Source organism: Taeniopygia guttata, chromosome 10 (assembly GCF_048771995.1).
Source record: "Taeniopygia guttata chromosome 10, bTaeGut7.mat, whole genome shotgun sequence".
NCBI lineage: Eukaryota > Metazoa > Chordata > Aves > Passeriformes > Estrildidae > Taeniopygia > Taeniopygia guttata.
Window position 1 is genome coordinate 432,088 of NC_133035.1, and position 21,854 is coordinate 453,941.

Consider the following 21,854-nt stretch of genomic DNA (forward strand, 5'->3'; position numbering starts at 1 on the left):
TATTTTATTTTTCATTTTAATTTGGCTGGACAAATTTTCATTTATAATACTAGAGATCTAGAAGTGAAATGATAATAATTATATAATACTAATTATATAACATTAATTATTAATATATAGTTATTAAAATTAATATTTTATTCAATAGGTGTTCCTGCACAAGAATACATGACCTGAAAGGAGGCTAAAATAAAACTGAACACCTAAAACAGTTTTTAACTGTGTAAATTCATAGGCAGTACTGTGACTGTATGATAGTTTAAAAATACTAAAAATATATTATGAAATCATCCTGTGTATATGCATGAGATAATAGACATAAACATAACCCCAATAATAGTGTTTAGCCAGCCTGAACACAGGGCTTTTCTACATTCAAGGCTGGTGTGTTTAGTTCAGCAGAGGATAATTCATCCTCAGTTACAGTCATTGTTATTATGTCAACAAGTTTTGTTCATCATGCCTTTTTGCCACTATTAAATTTGGACTGGTTTTAACTGACCATCTCAAGCTTAGAAAGTCTGCACCTTACTACTTTTCCATTTTTGTCATTCCTATTTAATTTTCTTGGGAAAATATACTAGCAATTTTATCCATTTTTGGTTGTTTTTTTGCTAACTTTCAAAGCAAAGCCCTGGAGAATTCTTGCTGAATTTGAGGAAAACATATTTTTCAGCCTTTTTTTCCCCCAAGTGATTAGAGCAATTGCTCAGCCATAGTTTTATTTACTCTCCTCCCTCTTTGCTTTCACTTCAGAGATTACTTCTATTGTAACTGCACTGAGTGCTCTTCCCAGCAGAGAGGACAGGAGTCTGCTTGGAACACTGAGAATCCATTTTTATGCTTTCAGTTCATTTATGAAACACAGATCAACCAAAGGCCATGCAAGGTTCACAAAATATATGCATAAAAGCATATATACATAGAGCGTTTTTGCAGGAATTCTGTAATCACAACTATAAAGATGTAAAAGCCTTCTGTAAATGACAATAATTTGCAGTACATTTTATTTTTTATAGAGTTTTTGTTTTAGACTAAACCAGGATTTTGGTACAGCAGAAATTTAACCTACATGGTAAATAAATAAGAAGTCAAATAGCACAGCGCTTATTAAGAAATTAGAGTAGCATAGTTGAAACAGTAAATCAGAAATTCTGTGGCAAGGTCACTGAAGGGAAAGTATCTCACTGCTTCCACGAGGCTTTATGGAATAAAACTAAAAAAAAAACCCAAAACTTTCTTCTGTTAAATACTCTGATGGCACCTCCTGTAACTTCATAAAGAGTTTTTAAAATAAAACTGTCAGAAATGTCACTGTACTTCTGTTTAAGCTTCAGATAAAACTGAGTTTCGGTTTATTCGTTTGCTTTTCTTTCCCCCTCCGCCCCCCGCAAACAAAACACAAAGGAAGTGGTTACCTCTCCTCAAGCAACTCACAGAACCTAAACTACCAGATGCCAGATTATAACAGAATGATAAAAAAAAAATTTTAATAGGGCACTTAACATCAATTTTGCTGGACTACTAAAAAGTAGTAGAAAGAAAAAAAATTCAGCTGCAACTTTTAAACACGCTAGCATTTTCGCTCACAACTCATGTTTTACTGATGGTGTAATGCTCTAGAGCACAGTGACTTTGGGGGATAAGTTTCAGTATTCCTGAAGGGAAGTGCTGAGCACCTTTGGACATATCCTGTCTTTGATGAAGTCACTGTCTGGCACCTTTCATCCCCATCTCTGAACTCACACAAAGATAACCTAAACACCCTGACCCAAAGTTGATCTCTGTGCCCAGTGCCAGAAAAGAGTCGAAGAGTAGAAGAATATTGACTCTAACAGAAGGATCTGGTTTAGTGGAATAAGTAGAGAGCAGCTCATTTGAAATTCAAAGAAAGTTTGATAAATCTAACTTTCTGAACAGTGCTATGAATTATTGCAAGCCTTCGGCACAGTAATGAAATACAGATATTTGGAATTCACTTAAGTTAATAAAATGAATTAAGCATTTATATTTTAGTTTGTAGAGTTATGTGTTGAATTTTAACCTTTTACTTAAGAAACCTCTGCCATGGTACAAAAGGGCATAGGAAAATGCAAATTTCTGAAGCTTCTTGCACAAAGAACAATGCCTAGGGATGCTGTCATGGTTTGACACGGAAAAAGAATTTTTCCTGGAAGGAAGAGGTTAATTTGGGCGTTGACTAATTGAAGGTAGATATGCTTTTGAGAATACAGAGGGGTTAAAAGCAGAATTCCTAGGAGAACTTGCACTTTTGGGTTCTGGTTAGCGGTCAGTGCAGGACTCTCCCCTGCTCGGCCACAAGCTGGGTGGGGGACGGGAGAAGCCATGTGGCCTTTGGAGGTAGGCCCAAGGGTGGAGGGAATGGAACCGGGCTGGCCTCTTGCAGATGGAAGGGTAGAAAAAATCTGGGATGTCTCCGTTCCCCCCAGAGTCTCTCTCTCTCTCAAGAGAGAAAAAGAGACTCGGTGGTTTTGTCAGCAGTTCACCGTGGGGAAGGAGACGAGCGGGGGGGCCGCAAGGTGCCCAGTCGGGCTGTGGGAGCTGGAGCCTGGGCAGTAAGCTATTTCTGGGAGTCAGGACTTTTAACTCTTCTTGAGAAATGAAAGCTTTGTGAAATTTTTTTCTTCTTTAGTTTCAAAAGAGAGGAAGAGAGACAGCCTGGGACCTGGGATGTTGGAAGGAGAAATTTTAGGTGGGAGGAGATGATGGAGTGGCTTTTAGCTGGACTTTTTTTTGTTACCTATAGACTGAACTGATTTTCTTTTTTAAGAGAGACTCTATTTTAAGAGGATGCCGGTGAGCTAAAGAGACCATGCTTTAGCTGGGAAAAGACAAAAGTGGAGCGAACAGAGAAAAATTAAGAAGGTTTGTAGTGGTGCTCCCTGTCTTCGCAGAGGAAGAAAAGAAGATTTCTGTTCTTGGATCTTCAGCCTTAGGGGAAAATGGGGGGGACTGTTGGTCTCAAAAATGAAAAACTGAACTGTTGTTTTTTTCCTTCTTGGCAGGGCATCTTTGAAAGGAAAAATTCTAAAAGCAGTCTGTCTATTTATGCATTGGTGGTGGGAGCACTGTGCATGGAAAGGAGAGGGTCATCACTGGCAAATTTTTTTCTCTGGGCGGCGCCATGTAGTGACATGGAAGCACAAGATGTAGCAGCTGTGTTTTTTAGGGGGTTTGTGGCACAGGAGAGAGACTCCTCTCTCCTTGCAGATGGACTGGGTGTTGATTATCTGGAGGGTAAAAATATGATTGGGGTCTAGATTGTGTTTCACTGTGGTCTGTTAGAGTTAGGTGGTGGGAGGAGGAATGCTTTAAAAGGTTTTAATTTTGAATTGTGTGTGTTTTCTTTCTTCTTTTTTTCCCCCCTCTTTTATAGTAGCATAGTGGTAGTAGTTTAATAAAGTTTTTTTCCTTGTTATTAAGCTTAGGCCTGCTTTGCTCTGTTCTCGATCACATTTCACAGCATTCAGTTGAGAAATTGCATTTTCATAGGGGGCACTGGCATTGTGCCAGTGTCAAACCATGACATTTTTGGTGGAGAATGCGGGCAAATCGAAAGATAAGATAGTGATAAGATGAAGGCTGTGAAATGGGATCAAAGAGGAATAAGAGTAAAGCATGTGTTGGGTGATGAGGTGAATTGGGGTGGAAGTTTTAGTGTATGTGCTGTTTTATGTAGAAGTATGTTGAATATAATTTTAATAATGATTTTTTGTAATCTGTGTTCTCAGAGGCAAAGGGTGGAGTGTCATGGTTTGACACGGAAAAATAATTTTTTCCGTAAGGAAGAGGTCAATTTGGACGTTGACCAATTGAAGGTGGACACGCCTCTGAGAACACAGAGGGGTTAAAAGCAGAATTCCCAGGAGAACTCGCTCTCTTGGGTTCCGGTCAGCGGTCAGTGCAGGACTCTCCCCTGCCCGGCCACAAGCTGGGTGGGGGACGGGAGAAGCCATGTGGCCTTTGGAGGTAGGCCCAAGGGTGGAGGGACTGGAACCGGGCTGGCCCCCTGCAGATGGAAGGGTAGAAAAAATCTGGGATGTCTCCGTTCCCCCCAGAGTCTCTCTCTCTCCCAAGAGAGAAAAAGAGACGGCGGTGCTTTTGTCAGCAGTTTACCGCGGGGAAGGAGAAGAGCGGGGAGGCCGCAAGGTGCCCAGCCGGGCTGTGGGAGCTGGAGCCTGGGCAGCGAGCCATCTCTGGGAGTCGGGACTTTTAACCCTTCCTGAGAAATGAAAGCTTTGTGAAATTTTTCTCCTCCTTAGTTTGGAAAGAGAGGAAGAGAGACAACCTGGGACCTGGGATGTTGGAAGGAGAAATTTTAGGTGGGAGGAGATGATGGAGTGGCTTTTAGCTGGACTTTTTCTTGTTAGCCACAGACTGAACTGATCTTCTCCTCCAAGAGAGACTGTATTTTAGGAGGATGCTTGTGAGCCAAAGAGACCTGCTTCAGCTGGGAAAAGACAAAAGTGGAGCGAACAGAGAAAAATTAAGAAGGTTTGTAGTGGTGCTCCCTGTCTTCGCAGAGGAAGAAGAGAAGATTTCTGTTCTTGGATCTTCAGCCCCAGGGGAAAATGGGGGGGACTGTTGGTCTCAAAAATGAAAAACTGAACTGTTGTTTTTTTCCCTCTTGGCAGGGCATCCTTGAAAGGAAAAATTCTAAAAGCAGTCTGTCCATCCATGCATTGGTGGTGGGAGCACTGTGCATGGAAAGGAGAGGGTCACCACTGGCAAACTTTTTTCTCCGGGCGGTGCCATGTAGTGACATGGAAGCACAGGATGTGGCAGCTGTGTTTTTTAGGGGGTCTGTGGCACAGGAGAGAGACTCCTCTCTACCTGCAGATGGACTGGGTGTTGATTATCTGGAGGGTAAAAACATGATTGGGGTCCAGATTGTGTCTCACTGTGGTCTGTTAGAGTTAGATGGTGGGAGAAGGAATGCTTTAAAAGGTTTTAATTTTGAATTGTGTGTGTTTTCTTTCTTCTTTTTTTCCCCCCTCTTTTATAGTAGCATAGTGGTAGTAGTTTAATAAAGTTTTTTTCCTTGTTATTAAGCTTAGGCCTGCTTTGCTCTGTTCTCGATCGCATTTCACAGCATTCAGTTGAGAAATTGCATTTTCATGGGGGGCACTGGCATTGTGCCAGTGTCAAACCATGACAGATGCAAAGAACCCAGATAAAGAAGCTTCCCTGTCTCCAAGCCTATCACAACTGACAGATAAGTAAGACGTACACAGATAAGTACCGAAAGCGCATGCGCAGAGAGGAAGATTTCAAAAGTTCAGTCATGAGGAAGACCAAAATCTTCAGCCTCAGAAGACCCCAAGAGACCCCTGTATGACCACCACAGCAAACCACGCATGCTCAGAAGGGCGTGGACCTATTTAGCATCACAGGTGAGGACAGGTGGGGCCAGGGATTGAATATGCATTAAAAAGATGTGCAATATATTGCATGTGGAACACCTTTCTGAATAAAAGAGTGGGTCAGACTGAGGCTCAGGGGACAAATTTTTGGAGAGATATCTTGCTTGTGCTGTGTGCTGACAATACATACCCACTTGGTAACTACCCCAGGTTGTGGAGTCTATTTATTTATAAGCGTATCGCTTCAGTAACAGAATGATACATTAAACACCTTGTGGGGTCCTTAGCTGTGAGTCACAACAAATTGTGTCACCTACTGAATCGCCAAAAGCATCTCCTGGAACTGTTCAATGCTTTTAGAAACTTCCCAATCCTGCAGTGGCCATCAATGTGTCCCTTATCAGCTCCTCCTGAGACTGGAGGTGCGGAGTCAGCAGCGAGAGAGCATGAGCAGCAGTTCTGACAAGTTCCCGATAGCCTGGCAAGCTTTTTGTGTAATCTGAAGCTCAAGAATAAAATGCATATGATGAAAAATCTTCCCTGCTTATCAGGGAATCAGACTTAGCTTTTGGATTGAGTATCAGTGCTCTGAGTGGCAATGAGCAGAGTGCAGAGAGCCAGGTAAGGTCACAGCTGACTCATGCTCAGCAAGAATAGCTGATAAGCTGTTCCTCTCACCATGTGGAGCAACAGCAGGACAGATGTAATGTACATAAGGAAGGTTAGCACATTGCACCTGGGTGTGTAAAGGTCCAAATACACCTAGATATGGACTGAGAGTAATAGGCCCAGGAGCACACGAATTTTAAGAGGGGAGAAGTATTACAGTCAAACAGTTAAATTATTTTTCTCCTTTCCTGTCGGAACTCAAAATGTCCCTCAAACATTTTTAGAAGTTCCAGGCCTTGGTCAGAAGCATTTTAGACCCTGGCAAGCAGCTGAAAACAGCTGTAATCTTGAGTTTGAACCATAGAATGAATTACCAACTTTGAAGGTAGAACAAGCAGTCACAGAAGGTTAGATGGTATAGTAAAAGTAGTCACAAATTAGAAGGTAAAATTTTTTAATATTGTACAGGGGGGTTTTAACACCTGTACAGGGGGGTTTTACTTTGTACAGGGGGGTCAAGAGTTCTAAGATAGAGGAAAGTAGACCTAATCCTGTTCTTCCTCCTTCTTCTTCCTTACCTCCATGTTCTTAGTGATGTTAGCATTTTTCTATTAGTTTAAGCTAAGGACACACTATTCAACGTAAATAATAGATATTAGCACATTATTGTAAATATAGTACACGTAATTTCTAATATATAATGTTTATACCATCCCACTGAGGAGCAGAGCCCCGCACACTGCCCTGCAAGACAGACCTGCGGCAGGGCAACAGAACATATTATAGATAAGCAAAAATAAACAACCTTAAAAACAACGCAAACAAACTATAGCTTCTTCTTTAGCAACGAAGCAAAAAGACAAAGACTTTCTACAATCTCAAAATCACCAACACCCACAAATTCCAACACTTTCCCATATATCAAACAGATGGAAACTATGCTGGCACTTCATTCAAGACTTTAGGAAATTATCTATAAGGCTAAAACTGCAAAGAGCTGCTGAAACTCCCATTTCACTGCTCAGCTATTACAACAGGTTTTTACTCTGGTTCAAATTGGTGTAGAGTGTTAACAAGGATTAACAGATGTCACCTGAGACTTTGACCATCAGACAAGTACCTGGGATCTCTATTTTGCATTGATGCTAACAATTTGTCCCATGCTTTATCATTGTTAGAATCGGAGCTGCACTATGTTTATTTCATATGCATTTTTACTCATAAGTAATATTTTTCATTTTAAACATATGGAATTAATACTATACAGAGTATATTTTCTCAGCTGTTGAAATTTCCATTTGCTTTGTACTCCAAAACAAAATGGAAAAAATAGTTTTATTTTTACAGAAATGGCAAAACAAAGATTGGGATTAATATTCAATGCCTTTTTCCTGGGATTAATATGCTGCTTAATATTCAGTGGTTAAATACATTACAAACTTTGAGTTTTGTGAGAACTACCACAGAGGTCATCATCTCTAATTATACTCTCAAAGCCAGACATGGACTGAGGAGACACACTGAGGTAATTTCCATGATCAAGGTGGATGTTGATGATAAGGAATGTGCGACTTCATTACAAAGTAAGGCCAAGGCCAGCTCTTCTCTGTTACTGTAGGTAGAGCAACTTTGTTATTATGAAAAAACCAAACAAACAAAACTTTCCATTTTCTCTGCACTTCCTGTAACAAATGTTTTATTTTGGAAACAGTTAAGGTAGCTTTGAAAACTAATAGGGAAACCTGCTAGAAGGACTAAAAAGAAAAAATTCAAGAAGAGTGACTGCATCAGAGAGGTGATAATCACAGTGCTTGTGACCAAGTTCCAGATGCCAAAACTGTTTCAGCAGAAGATTCACATACATGAAACATGACTTACAAGATTTGTAACAAGAAACAAGAAGTGCTGCGTAGTCCTCAGGAACTAAATTAACATTTTGCATCAAACACAAAGACCTGCTTTGTGTGTGTTGTAAAACAAAATAATCCAGAGCTGTTCTTCAAAATTTAAAGAACTAATTCAAAGTGCAAACTAATCAAAGAACAGAGTTAAAGTTCATGTCTGAGAAAGCTCAGTACTGAGCAATTTCTACAGTTAGAAAAAAACATTCCTGGTATGAAGATACTGTGTGGTATGAGTTAATGATAACTTTGACAGCTGCAACTACAGCTCTCTGTTTAGGAGGAAGAGTCCAACTAACTGGGGCCATGACTTTTTAAATTGTAGCTTTCCAGGTTCCTGCCCTGCAAAGAACACCTGGGGTATCTCTGCTTTTTGTTTTCACTACATAAATAAATACTTAGTTACACTGTCAGAACAGCGACTTGTGCCAGGCTCCAAGGTCCTATTATCACTGGTAAAATGCTGCATTTGCTGTCCTTTAAAGCTTCACCCAGAAAATGGGGTATCTTCTCTCTCAGAGAGCAGAGTTAAGCCTCCACACACAAGCACAGAGGAAGCAGCTGGAGTTGGAGATGGGGAACTACAGGAGGCATAACAAGCCACTGATGATGGAGTTTGGTTTTAACCATGAAACCACAGGCCAGGTCAGTAGGGGCTGAGAAACTGGAGGGTCAGTTATGGCCAAACTAATCAACAGAAATCACAGTGATTATTTTCTGCATGAAGGCACTGACTGGCCCAGGAGATGAGGAATGAGCATAGCTCCCAGTTACTGAAACTGGAGTGGAAGGTAGTAAGGCTGGCCCACACTGTGGAAGAAGGCAGAGCCCCCTTCCCTACAGTGAAAGGACAACAGTGAAGGAAAGGGGGAGACTTCCATGCCCAGAAATATCCCTCCAAGGTTTGTCTGTTTTTCTCTGTTAAGTATGAGTCCTTGCATGCTGCAGAGCTGAGCTGCAGGAGCAGGACACTGGCCCAGGACAGCAGTGCCACGCTCACACAACCCTGAAGGAACACACTTTCTCAATGGGCACTGTTATAAAATACTTTGGGAAAAGCTCCATGACATGTTACATGCCAGGTTGGGGCTCCTACCCTCAGCCCCAACCTGGCATGTAACAGTGACACTGCCCAGAAGGCACAAATGTCAACAGCTCTCACAGCCTGGACGGCACCACATTTAAGTAATAGATTAATGACTCTATGATACACCCTTTTATAAATCACACTGCACATCTCAAATTCCAGTACCTACCAGCACCATCATTGTTTGCTAGTACAGCTGGAAAAGGCTCCTGCACGTTTGTACAACACTTTTTGTTCAGTGAGCCACAACTACCCATCCAAAACAGAACAACTGAAACATTGTATTAAAGGCTTTCCAGTGAGTTTTACTGCTGCTGCTTTCCTGGAAATTGTATCTGTAGCTCAGCAGGACAGTTCTTTCTCTGGACCTATTCTGCCCTTGATTTAAGACTTTCCATTCTTGGTTTTCTCCAGCTGTCACTTCCCTTGCCACAAGAAGCAGCAGTTATTTGACCTACTGCACATTCCCAAGAAGACGAGCTAGTCTTCACTTCTTCACATTTTTCAAGGAATGTTTCTACTGATTTGTCATGCCATTAACATCCCTGCAAATGGGTTAGGCCAGGACCTTCCTCAAAATAACCCAAATTGTTAAAACCATATTATTTCTTTATAATGTTGAAATTTGCTAAATTCACTTTAGAGAGTCCTCTTTTTAAGCTTCCTTTCAGCTATGGCTAGAGAACCTCAGTCCCCACAGACTTGAAAATGACTGATACTCTCTTGAGGGAAGCAAGACAATGATACATGTATATTTGAAGTATTGCACACATTCAGCACAGCTTCCCAAACAGAGCTGGTATAACAAACAAGGCCATCAGCAAGTTGTCTCTAGGGCCACATGCCTGACAGATGTGTCCTTTGGAGAAGTTGAGCAACAGAGGCTGGTATAAGATTAATATTTGAAAGACTGACAAAATGCTGGAGCTAAGCAGCTGCAGCCATGGAAAACCTGCTCCTTTCTCTGCAAAATGCCTTCTCTCACATCCCTGCCTTGGCACATGAGACAACTGCATTGACAACTCCTTCTGAGCTGCTTCCAGCTTTGCAGGGACTCTGAGGATGATCTGGCTGGGCAGTGTCTGCCCACACTCTCCATGTGCAGGGTTTTACATGGCAGGAGCTGGAGAGCTTTGCTGTGGTCACCCTCAATGCTGCACAATGACAGGATGTGCCTCTTTTCATTACCAAACCAGAGTTGAGGCTTTGCAGACTGTGGTGGGAGCATCCTTTCCTGAGTGCTGTGCAAAGATTTCCAAATAAACAGGTGCTGGCTCTGTCAGTGAGATCCTCTGTCTTACCTCATGGCTGAATCCCAGCTAGAACAAGCACAAGGCCTATGTTAACAACTATTTTTGTTCTTAAGAAGTGACAAACTCAGTGAGGAGGACAAAAATAGGACTCTTAACAGATGTTGTTTGAAAACATTTGCTTTGTGACTTCTGCTGCCAGAATGATAATAAATGAATCCTTTAACCTACCTCTACCTGTCAGTAACTAACAGCTTGTTGCAAACTGAACTGATAAAAGGCATCTGCAGGTTCTAATGGCATCAGTCAGCATTGGAAAAGATCAGTCACTGGAATCTGTCCAGCATGTTAACTTCCTTCTAGCAAAGCAAGATAACATTTGTCACCGGCCCTCAAAACCTGGAAGTGAAAATACACTGACAAAGACAGTGTGACATTATACATGCAGCCTGAAGAGGAGGGCTGCTGTGACCACACAAACCTTGACCAGCATCTCTGGCTGATTCAAACAGCAATGAACCAGCCTTTGCCAGATTGTTTCAGCTACACTTCTCCATTCAAAATCCCCAATATCCATCAGCTTGAGTAAAAATCAATTACTCAGTCTCCCATTTCTCATTTTAGTAGTTTGACTGTTTAACCTACGGCCTCCTTGGTTAAAAACCACACCTCTAGTACCCTGTATGCACACACTGAATTTCTTTACTGCTCACTGTTATCAGGTTTTCACTGTCAGACTGATACTCTCAGTACTAACCAATACCTAAAAGTAAGCAGTTACAGGAAATCTAATAGTTATGGCCTTCCTGAGAGGGAAGGGAATGGAAAACAAATTAACAAACAAACCTCAACCTCTTTTCCCTTAGAATAAGTCTTCTCAGTAACTCTAAAGATTAAATAGCTGAGAGTGAAAAAAAAAAAAATTGGCATGCACACAGCATCAACCGAGGTGTTTTAATGGATCTCATTACTAGCCCTTAAGAAAGGGTGATGGCACATACACAGTCATGTATCAAAGCCAACTGCCAGACATCGGGAAAGAAGCCAGCCTGTGCTGCACTAATTTAACTAGTTGCATATTAAAACAAAAAACATTAGAGGGTTGGACACTGAATGGAAACCAGCCATCCTCACCCAGAACACTGCATGCTGAATGACTGGGGGAGCCCTGTGGTATCCAGTTCACAAGTCCAGCAGTGTTTAAACACGTATTCATGGTTAAGCATGGTAACAGTTGGTAATTACACCTATAATTAATACCTGTGGATAAGCCCTTATACATTAAAGGTTATCTACAAGCATTAACCAGTCCAGCTGAAGATTTGAGAGGTAAAGCCTTTCAGGAATACATACTCATTTTTTTTGAAAGCAAATATGAACATGTGATGTCAGTGCTTGGAGCCAGCTGAAAACAACAACGCTGTGGAGTGCTGCTCTAAACAACAGGACAAGTGAAAGTGCCGTGTCTGTGGTGACAGCACAACAGGCTTCTGGTTCCCAGCTGGCTCTGAGAACAGGCATGTGAACTTAAGTCTAAGGCACGGACACAGGTGACACCTATCTACAAAAACCAATGCAAACATACCTTTCATTGTCCTTGTTGCAAGAAAAGAAACAGAAACAACAGCACATTTAATCTAAAGAAAAAAACCCAAAAAACTACAAAAAACTCCTATTCAAAGTGTAGTCCTTGTCAAGGTGTGTGTTGCTACTGTAGAATATTGTAACTGATCTAGGCTATCACACAGAAGGAAGTAGCAAATATCTTCATGCATCAGCTTTTAGCATCACATGGTGTCAACCACTATGACCTTACCTTCCCAGCTCTTCCTCAACTTCATAAATGTCCTCCACATTCTGTTGCTTGAAGAAAGCCATACTTGGTCTTTCATTGATACTCCAAGATGATGCAACTAGAATATTAATGAAGAATGATATTCATTACATCTTGCAAGAGGCTAAGTCTCAGTAACATACATCTGTGGTATAGGCACAGTGGATCCAAAGTTACCACTGATCAATCAAAACAACTAATTCAGCAGTCTCAGCCAAATAGTCAGGGTTCAAATCTGTAAAGAGATGAGCACCTTTAAGTGAAGGAGATTCTTGCCCACCACTGATGTACCCAATAACACAACTAACTGGAAGCACAGAACACACCAAGAAACACAAACGAGACTAAAAGAAAATTAATTAATAATTTGATAAAGTTTGGACAATAAAGCCTCCACACTACACTAAAGAGAGTGAGCACAAGAACTAGCATTACAGACTCCCTCAGATAGATCCTCAGGCAAGGAGACCAGGAGACAGAGCTTTCATTTTCTCAGGTCAGGCAGTGCTCCTGAAGTACACAGGCAGGACAGCACACAGACATTTGAACTGCTGCTGGAAAAAAAGTGCTGATTCCCTCTCCAGAGCTTTCAGCACATCTCCATCACGCACTGCAGATGTTTCAAATGAGAAGAACACCAGCAGCATCTGCTACAGGGGTTTCTCTGTGTAACCATGCAGTTTGTTTCTTGAACATAATCTTTTAAACTGATAACCTCTGTGAGCTCTGACAGTGTGAGCAAAGCTTCACACTGGTGCACTGGAGTATCTCTGCATTACACTGGGCTGCTTCAGGATGAGGAGCAGATGAGAACTCACATTATTCACATTCCTTGGGATACACCTCCACAGCAATGTATGTTATGGCAACAGAATAGATTTGAACAGAATAATTGGCCAGTCAGGTCATGAACTATTTGCTGTTTCCTGTGGAGATGACCACTGGCATTATGCCCAATGGCCCAAATATCCACTGTTTAGATCAAAACATGTAAAATAGCTCTAAGGCTTCTAGCAGCACAATAAAATCTAACTACATTGAGACACATAGTTATTCTCACACATCTCTACACTCAACAGCGTATCTTGTCAATGCAATGTGCTTTGCTTTATTAATCCCAGGTGCTGCTTCCTTCAGATGCACTGGGGACTTCCAAGTTCGTTATCTCTATACAGCTCCTGCAGATTCTTAAATTGCAGTCATTGGCATCTGGTGCATATTATGAAGCATATTTCACAAGCAAACAAAGCTCTATTTTGATCCTTTAGAAGTAAGTTCAATTCAGTGTTGCAAGATTCAACAGACCTACAAAACGGGACTAAATATCAAAGAGCAATTGCAGTATTCCTGTCAAACTGAAAGGCACACAAAATGAAGATTTTTCTCCAACAAAAGTGGGTGTCGTGAGAAGAAAATACATTGTAAAAATCTAACAATTCTTCAATACATATCCAAGCTGTCGTCATTCACTCACCTCAGAAAAAAGATTGGTTGCTTTGTTTGTCCCAGCCCTTTTTACAAACTGGCTTGTAATACATTGGTGGCATGGTGAGTATCAATTCCTTTTCAAATACGATCCTTCTATTACTTCAAAGGAACAGAAAGTCTCCTAGTGCTTCTACATAAACATATTTTTTAGTTGATGTTAGCAAAACCTACACATTAGGAGAAAAATTCTTTGATTGTTATATGTCAAGCAGAAGGGCTACCACATCAATGCTTACAGCCACAGATGATGTCAGACGACGAGGAGTATTTCAGTTATACACCAGAACTACAACCTGTGCTCTCTGAAGGTGTGTATCTGCACACTTCTGGGGTGACAGGCATATCGTGGTGTGACATGACTGACCTGCACCTGGTTCATAACCCAAACACACCCATTTCTGCCATATGTCAGAAGTGATCGTTTCATTACACTCTTGGAGGTGCCTTGACAGAGAAGAGGGAGATGCAAGGCATCCCTCACATGCTCTTGAGAACAGCCTTGCTGGAAGTCTGCACTGCACATGGAATGGCTCAAGGGCACTGAGGCTGCTGCATTTCTATTAAAACACCTGCTCAAACCCCAGTTTCAAATGTGAGACAAATGTGTCTCCCTTGCCCTCCTGTGTAACAGTGTTTTAGGAATGATCTCTCTTGTCTGGCTACCCATGGCAAACAAGAGAAACCACACAGGTTGTGACGCTGAAGCCCAGGGTAAGCACCACACTAATAAAATACACTGTAGAAACCAACACTTGCATTGGTGAGCATGATGCACTGCAATGTGTGTTGTTATTTTTCCACTTTCTATCCTGGCTTTGTTGATATTTTCATAGTTTTTCAAGGTGAAGCCACCTGAACTGTACTGTTAACTCTGTTGCTCAATAATTTCCTTCCCAAAATCATGTTCATGCTTGGGATGAAAATGTCTATTTTACTTTTCAATGAAAATGAGCAACTCAATTTTCACTCTGTAAGCAAATTACAAAGTGATTTATGCAAAGTGAAAAATACTTGAAGTATTCTTCAAGTAACCTTTCATAATCTTACAGAACGATCACTGACCAATATTGCTCAGATCTTGAAATTACAGCCAATAAATGCTTCAGTCATATTCACAAGAATGAGGACATCTCTGAGCTATTAGCAATTTATATAATATTGCTTGCTATTGTTCAAAGCAGAATTTTCTTAAGTGTTGTCTGTATTCAGCCTTTACAGACTTCAAAAACACAAGCAAAGGACAAAGCCAAGCCTTGCTGAAAAAAAGCAAACCTTCTGCTCACCCTGAATTGCAAAATTACATTCTGAGCACATGCAAGTATAGGAAAATGCCCAGGTAAAAAGAGATGCTGCTGAGACTTGCCCAAAGATTGTAAATCCCTCAAGCTGACTACTCCCTTCATCAGAATCCAAGGTACACGGTTATAAACAACATTAATGCAAACACACCTAAAAAGTCATTGTTTTAAGAGAGAGTTCATTGCCATTCAGAATAGCAAGTTAAAAAGTTTGCTTTGAGAGTGGGGATCCTACCAGAAGTGCCTCTGTGCACACAATTACTTAATGTTTGATTGACAAGTTCACTAATTTCCCAGCATCCTCCAAAGAACACAGCTGATTCTGCAGGTTAAGTAGAATCCATGCAAAAATAACCAGGAAATTCTTATCCCTTCTGCTGATCTCTTACCTTACACCCATTTCTACAGAGGTCAAAGCACTAAGTTAAATCACTGACAAAGGACCCATTCAAGCCCAGAGCCTTGCTTTTGAAGGCTGTTCAACATTGTGCTATTGAAGGCTGTTCAATATTCAACAAAACTGTTGCACAACGCTTGGAACCCCAGTGTTACCTCTGATAGGCTGGTGTTTCCTATGCCTGTCACTTCATGTTATCCTATCCTGCCTTCCACAGATCTCTCTGCCTGGCTTTCACCCAACAGTCACACTAAGCAAAGGCCCAAAATAGATCATAAACTTGATGACCCAAAGCAACTGTCATTGGCATAGCACAAGCGGGTAAGCCAGTGAAAGATAACCTTCCTACACTTCAAATTCATCTGAAATAGAAGTGCCATTCACAAGCATGAATGCTACCCTTCTCTCACCTTAGGAAACTAAGGTGATTTCATTTGCAAAGATTTCTTATACTACAAGGTTTTTGTTGGACACCATTTACAAATACAGAGCACAAGTACATCAAAGCAGGAATGAGAGCTTTTTTTTTTTCTAGTCAGGTGGTGATTTTTCTTATAGTGGCCAGTGCAGGCAGGCAGAATTAAAGATGGACAGACATTCATCTTGGACTCAGACAAAAAAGTTGTTCAGGATCTGAGGAAAAAGCAACAGCCAACTTTTTTCTTGATACACACCTTATGCTAACACTTCAGGGGCATGTGCCCAAACAATACCACAATCCAGTGAGTCAGGGCCATTCCCATCACTTAGGAGCTCCACCAGAATTCATTAAACCCAGGTGATGAAGGTATCTGCTTCAGTGAGTTTTGAATCAGACCAGAGCTTAACTGCCCCAAGGCAAGCTTAGCAGAGGAGATGAGCTTCTGTGTCCTTTCGCAGAACATGCCATGTCTATTCCCCAACCATCCCACATTGGGCCCACCTCTCCTCTCCTCTCCTTGTCTCTTTGCTCTGGGATTCCTCACAGTGAGCAACATTTTCATATGAAGGTCAACTTCTACTCAGCATTTATACTGCCATGTTTCCATAATGATACTCCATAGTGTCGTATAGTATATGTTTAGCATAAAAATATAATATTGCACCTTGATTGCTGTATCCAACTCTCCTTAACACAGGCCAAATACCACAAGGCAGCAAAATATTGCTTATCCTGTGTGAATGATTGCACTATAGACATGGAACAAAGCTGTAGCTAACCCAGAAATAGGATACAGGCTCTGAGATGGCAGTTTCAAGCACGAGGAACATCTCCTGGCTCATCTCTTCACATTCTTCTGAAACTCTGCCCTATCATAACCTAGAATCATACTTACCCTAAGAAATCACAGTTTCCTACTGTGATCTAAGGCATGTATATACACACACGCTTTACATCAGTACAATCCTTGGATAAAGACATTCTTATTGCAGACAGAAGGGCCTTTTTAGTGCAGCTTGTACTGCGTGTAAAAGACATCAATCTACAGAAACCCACTCCTCTGTAGAGAGTGACAGAATCCCTCTCAAGAGAAGCAGAAGTAAATTCTATTTCTCTTCTCTAATGAAGTTTTCCCTGCACAGGTTAAGTTATTAGTCTGTGACAATCAGTGACTGGTTTATACACCTCAAACCCACGTTAAATGTCCACCCACCAGTAAATAAGAGCAGAATACAGAAATCAGAGGTGAGAAGAAAACTGTTGGAGCACTTCTCTTGCCAACAGCCTTTCATCTTTTTTCCTTAAGGTTTCTTCTGCCCTAAGGAAACCAGTTTCAAGTGACTGAGGCGACAGGTGAATAATCTGAATTTCTCAAGTACACCTGACATGAGCTGAATCATTAAACCATTTGCCAAACTCAGAAGCATTCCCCACGGCATGTTTTTATATTACAAAACATTAGTTACACTAAACCAAAATCTCAAACCCATTAGAATAGAACAAAGTAAAAACCTCCCATATGAACTGTTTTATAATACTGAAAAATTACCAAAACCAATTTAGAATCAAAACCAGACTGTTTTAAATTAATGATCTGGAAAATGGGGAAAAAAAAAAAAAAGAAAAAGAAAAAAGACACCAAAACAAGACCAAGAAAAACCAAATCCATTAAACAAATTAAAGTTATATTGTCTTCTAGTTTTGGTGTTTTATGCTAAAACTAAGCAGATTTTTATAAGCATTACAGTATTTTCTTCTTTCACTTTCATTCATTTTTTCATCTTTCTTTCTCTTTTCTTTTATCCCACAAAAGACTATGCAACTCAAACAGCAAAAAAAACCCAAACAACCCAAGTGGGTTTTACCTGCTGCTTTCAAATAAGCCTAGCACAGTTAAAAGTTCCATCAATTTCAGCAAACCATTATTTTCACTGAAACATTTTCCAGTCAGAAAACAAAAGTAGCCTAAAAATTCTTCTGCCAGGAAATTGAGGAAACTATTACTACCTGCGTGTGTATAAAAGAACACACCGACCATCTGAGCAATTCAACTCCATTATAGAATCACTGCTCCCGCCACTAACTCTCAAGGGTTGCCTTTCTGACCTCCCAAATTTATCCTGCAGTAATTATATGTGTGACAAATGACCCAAGACCATTTCCAAGCCTCCGCTTCAAGCACCCGTACAAACCACATTGGCTCTGCAAGTTAACTCCAGCTCGGCAACTAGCGGCCAAGGCCAGGGATCCCAAAGCCCGGCGTGACTTAGCAACGACCCGGGTGGGAATACCACCCGGACACTCGGGGCGCAGGGGCAGCCCGCAATGCCAGGCACGCTGGTGTGGCATGGGCAGAGCCCTGCTTCCCGTCCCTGAGGCGCCTTCAAGGATTACTGCTGAACGTAATTCACATCAGTACCCCAAAGTCAAGGGAGACCTCGCCTCTGCAATCTGTATTTCTTACACCAGCAACTGAAAGGCACAGGAAAGTCTGAAACCAGTTGATGTTTCAAAAAAGGGCCAGAGATGAGCTTTTCTCTCACGCATTAAGTAGGTGAGTACTGCGATTTTGGTCCTTTTGCAGCTGTTGACCGATCAGTCAAAGCAGGAGCAATTGCCACACATTTTCACCTTCGTCTTCCCTTCTTTACTGTCCCCTACAAGGATGCAGGCCAGCCAAACCAGTCCCCTCCACCGTGCTGTGTTGTTCCAGGACCCCGGCTCACTGGCCACAGGAACAGATGTAAAGAAACCCAAGTGAAGCTGCTTGAAGGAAAAGGCAGGAAGAAACTTCCTGCGGATAAACGATGGAAGTTGCACAGCATTCGCTGAGCGTTCCCGATGGCCTCAGAGAGGAGCAGCGCCAGACCGAGCTGCGTGTTAACATCAACACGGGCACTTGTGGAACCGCTACATTGCCCGGCCCCTGTGGAACCTGCTCGGGGATAAAGGACAGCTGCTCGCAGCGGGGATGCTGTGGGGAGCTGCCTTTGCCCCCGGCTGGCGGCTGCGGGCACACACAGAGCCAGCGCAGACACCGTGAAGAGGCTCCGCACCACGCCCGCCCCCCCACTCCAGCCCGCGGGAGAGACACGCCGCTGGCCCCGGAGCTGCCCGGCCACAGGGACTGCACAGCCGCGACACCTCACAGCCGGGACACGGAGTGGAAGAGCCGTGAGGGCGGCTTAGCCTAAGAAGCAGACCCAGAGGAACACGGAGAAAGGAACCTGCGGAGTCGCCGCCAGCTAAGGGACCAGAGCCTACTTACCGCGTCCGCCGGGCTCCCTGAGCGCGCCGGGTCGGGCCAGGCCGGGCGGAGCCTGAGGGGGCGGCGGGGCCGTGCCGGACGGAGGAGCCGCCGGGCCCCGCCCGCCGCGGCCCGGAGGGAAGGGCCCGGCTCCGCGCTCCGCCCAGGGTAGCCCCGTGAGGAGAGAGTGGCGGGGCCGGGCTGGCGGCAGGGGCAGGGAGGGTGGCTCTGCCCGTAGCAATGCTGTCTGGGTGGCAGCTGTGGGGCCGATGCAGCCTGCGGAGTACACGGCACCGCCCCGACTGCCCCGATGGGATGCAGATACCTCAAGGTGGACCAGTCCAAAGCCTTCCAGTCTAACACAGTTCACCCAGGCTGACTGGGGAACATCTCAGACGTAGAATCCCATTTCCTCGCTTTAGTACATACAGGATATGTGAAAGCTGTACTAAGAAAGTAATGCTGAGGAGGCAAATCCAATGGAGAGGCACTTAAGTTGCATTAGCCTTGTTTCTGTATTCCCTACAAGCCAAAATTGGTTACTGCATGGTCTGAAACTCACCATTACCTAGTGAAATTGCCCGTTGTTTCAAGAGACCACTGTGACAAAGAGCAGCGCAGGTTCCCAGACCTCACCGTGAAGCTCAAGCTGCATTCACACGCACTACTGTAACAAACCTCTGCCATCCTGCTTCCCAAGCTGCTGTAGCCCAAGTCTTGTCTTCCAGCAATAACATCCTTCATCTGTTAACTCTTCTGTCCTAAAGACATCCCCAAAACCTGTAAAACTAGATTTCCTCTGGCTTTGACACACAGTAATCACAGTAAACACTCTTAGGTCTCCTTACATTTCTTCTGGGCAAGTTAATAGCCATCATTTGCTAATGAGAAATAATGTGGGATTGTTCACACCTTCAAAATAAATTACAAGTACCAGGTTGCCTTCTCTTCCAATCCTCTATGTGTTATGGTAACACAATGGTAATGGCAAATTATCATACATAAATAAGCAGGATGTTTTCCTGCCGTATGGTGTGAAAATAGCTAAATTTAAGAGTGACTTATTTTAGGCAAGTACCTAAAGGCAGTGTTTTTTATTAACACAGTTAAAAAGAAACTTTGCTTGTCCCAAGTCAAGAGGGCTGAACTCCCGCTCTGGGAGTGGTGTTCACAGCCCATGAGTTCCACCCAGCTCTTCCAGCTCCAAAAGGAACATGGCTGCATCTGATACTACACAGGGTGGAGAACAGGAAATAGGAGCAACAGTAAATGTTTCAAAGGGCAGTGGAAGCATTCACAACTCTCTCAAAGGGAAATAAAGACACTTAATTTCTCATCTTTAGTTCTACAGTGGGATATGACATGTGGAAGTCGCAGCAATCATATTACAAAATTCTCAGAGCAAAAGGGCACATGAGGAAGGCCACCATTTTTGTTTGCTCCTAGCTGCAAGGAAGGGAACAAAACACCCTGAGAGGCTACAACTGCTTTTCAAACTCGGACGAGCTCTCCGTAGACTGAGAATAACCTCACTTTGAATAAAGTTTTCCAAGAGCAGCAAAGGTAGATTAAATCCTACCCCTGCTGCCATGTCCATAGGTTTTGCAAGCCCAAATACAGGTTCTGCCTAAGTAGGATGCTGCTCTTTTATGCTTTTCTAGTTATTCACCCTTAAAACACTAACTCAAGACTTCTTTGTAACATCTTTGGATGAAAGTAAAAGCCTTTATGTGCATACAAAGCAAAACCAGAAAACTCAAGTAGGGAGCACCAGCAAACACTGCAGCCACGCATTTGCCAGCCTCCTTCAGAAGTGACGAAATAGGAAACTTATGGGTTCCAAACATGTTCCAAAGGGGGGATTGAAAAACAGAAGAATACCACCTACATTTTTTAAAAACAGGCAAATAGCAATATTCCACAGTTTAATCACCAATCACAGTGCCTGAAGACATCACTGATTCAATTCATCAGCTCAAACCTGACACCTTAGGGGCAACTCATTGCACAACATAGCTGGTTTCTACACATTAAAGGGACATCGCATTTGAGAGACAAAGGCAGGATGCAGCTGCTCAAGACCAGGGTAATCTTAGTTGGCCAAAGTCATCTTAATTTACAAGGCATATTTTAATATTGAATGTTGTAATTACTGGAGATATAGATTTTAATAACTGTGTTAAAATCACATTCAGTATATAGTCCTGAGTTTTGCTTTCTAGCCTTATGGTCTGAAAAGCTGGCACTACATGTGGGCATCCTTGAACTGTAGACAAATGTGGCTTTTACAGCTGATCAGCACAGTGAAAATACCACTCTGCTAACTTCTGATTGAACCTTTCACCTTGTTTTCCAGGGGGGAAGTTTCCAAGGCAGAGCACACCCTTCCTCTGCATTATCTGAGGGAACATACTTCATGTGTGAGAATTCTTAAAGCTTCAGCACTACATGGATTCTGCTTTCTGTTGAGGTCAAGGAGCTGCAGATAAGGAAGCTATGTTTAGCACTTCTGAAAATCCCAGAGAAGGAACACTTGATACCTTGTAATATCAGCAAATACAGAGTGTTCTCTGCATCCCTGAGGCAGCCAGTGAGCACAGTGAGACTCTGCAGGTATTTGGTCTCAGTTCAGCTGTGTTTATACTTAAGTTATGCATTTCTTAGGAACCAGGTTTTTAACATTCATCAGCCACACTCACATCCTTATTGCAATCCCACTGAGAGCAGATGCTTCAAACTTAGTTCTCAGGAGCAAATGGGAGTCTCAGCTGTTCTTTACAGGTCCCAACAGCTGCTTAGGGCAATACAACCTACTCAAGCTAAACATGCCAAGTATGCAAGTGAGGACATTGCTCCCCATGCACTCTCTTCCCAGAATTTTCTGTTTATTTCTCTGACTTAAAATTTTCAGCATACAGGACACAAGGTCCTTAGGCCA

At 42.4% G+C, this 21,854-nt stretch overlaps 1 protein-coding gene and 1 long non-coding RNA gene across 6 annotated transcripts in view; one reads left to right on the forward strand and one right to left on the reverse strand.

Annotated features, from left to right (window-relative positions):
- Window positions 1–18,974, reverse strand: part of DAPK2 (death associated protein kinase 2) — a 51,344-nt gene extending 32,370 nt beyond the window's left edge. For all 5 annotated transcript variants that reach the window (XM_072933936.1, XM_072933937.1, XM_002191422.7 and 2 more), the window contains exons 1-2: window positions 18,938–18,974; window positions 12,048–12,144 (exon numbers count right to left, since the gene is read on the reverse strand). In XM_072933936.1, the coding sequence (XP_072790037.1) occupies window positions 12,048–12,109 (62 nt within the window). In that variant the 5' untranslated portion in view covers window positions 12,110–12,144; window positions 18,938–18,974. The remainder of the gene's footprint in view (window positions 1–12,047; window positions 12,145–18,937) is intronic.
- LOC140684802 (uncharacterized) lies at window positions 3,698–5,072 on the forward strand. Its single transcript, XR_012057617.1, has 2 exons — window positions 3,698–3,990; window positions 4,284–5,072. It is a non-coding gene; the product is annotated as an uncharacterized lncRNA (long non-coding RNA).
- Window positions 18,975–21,854: the final 2,880 nt, after the last annotated feature.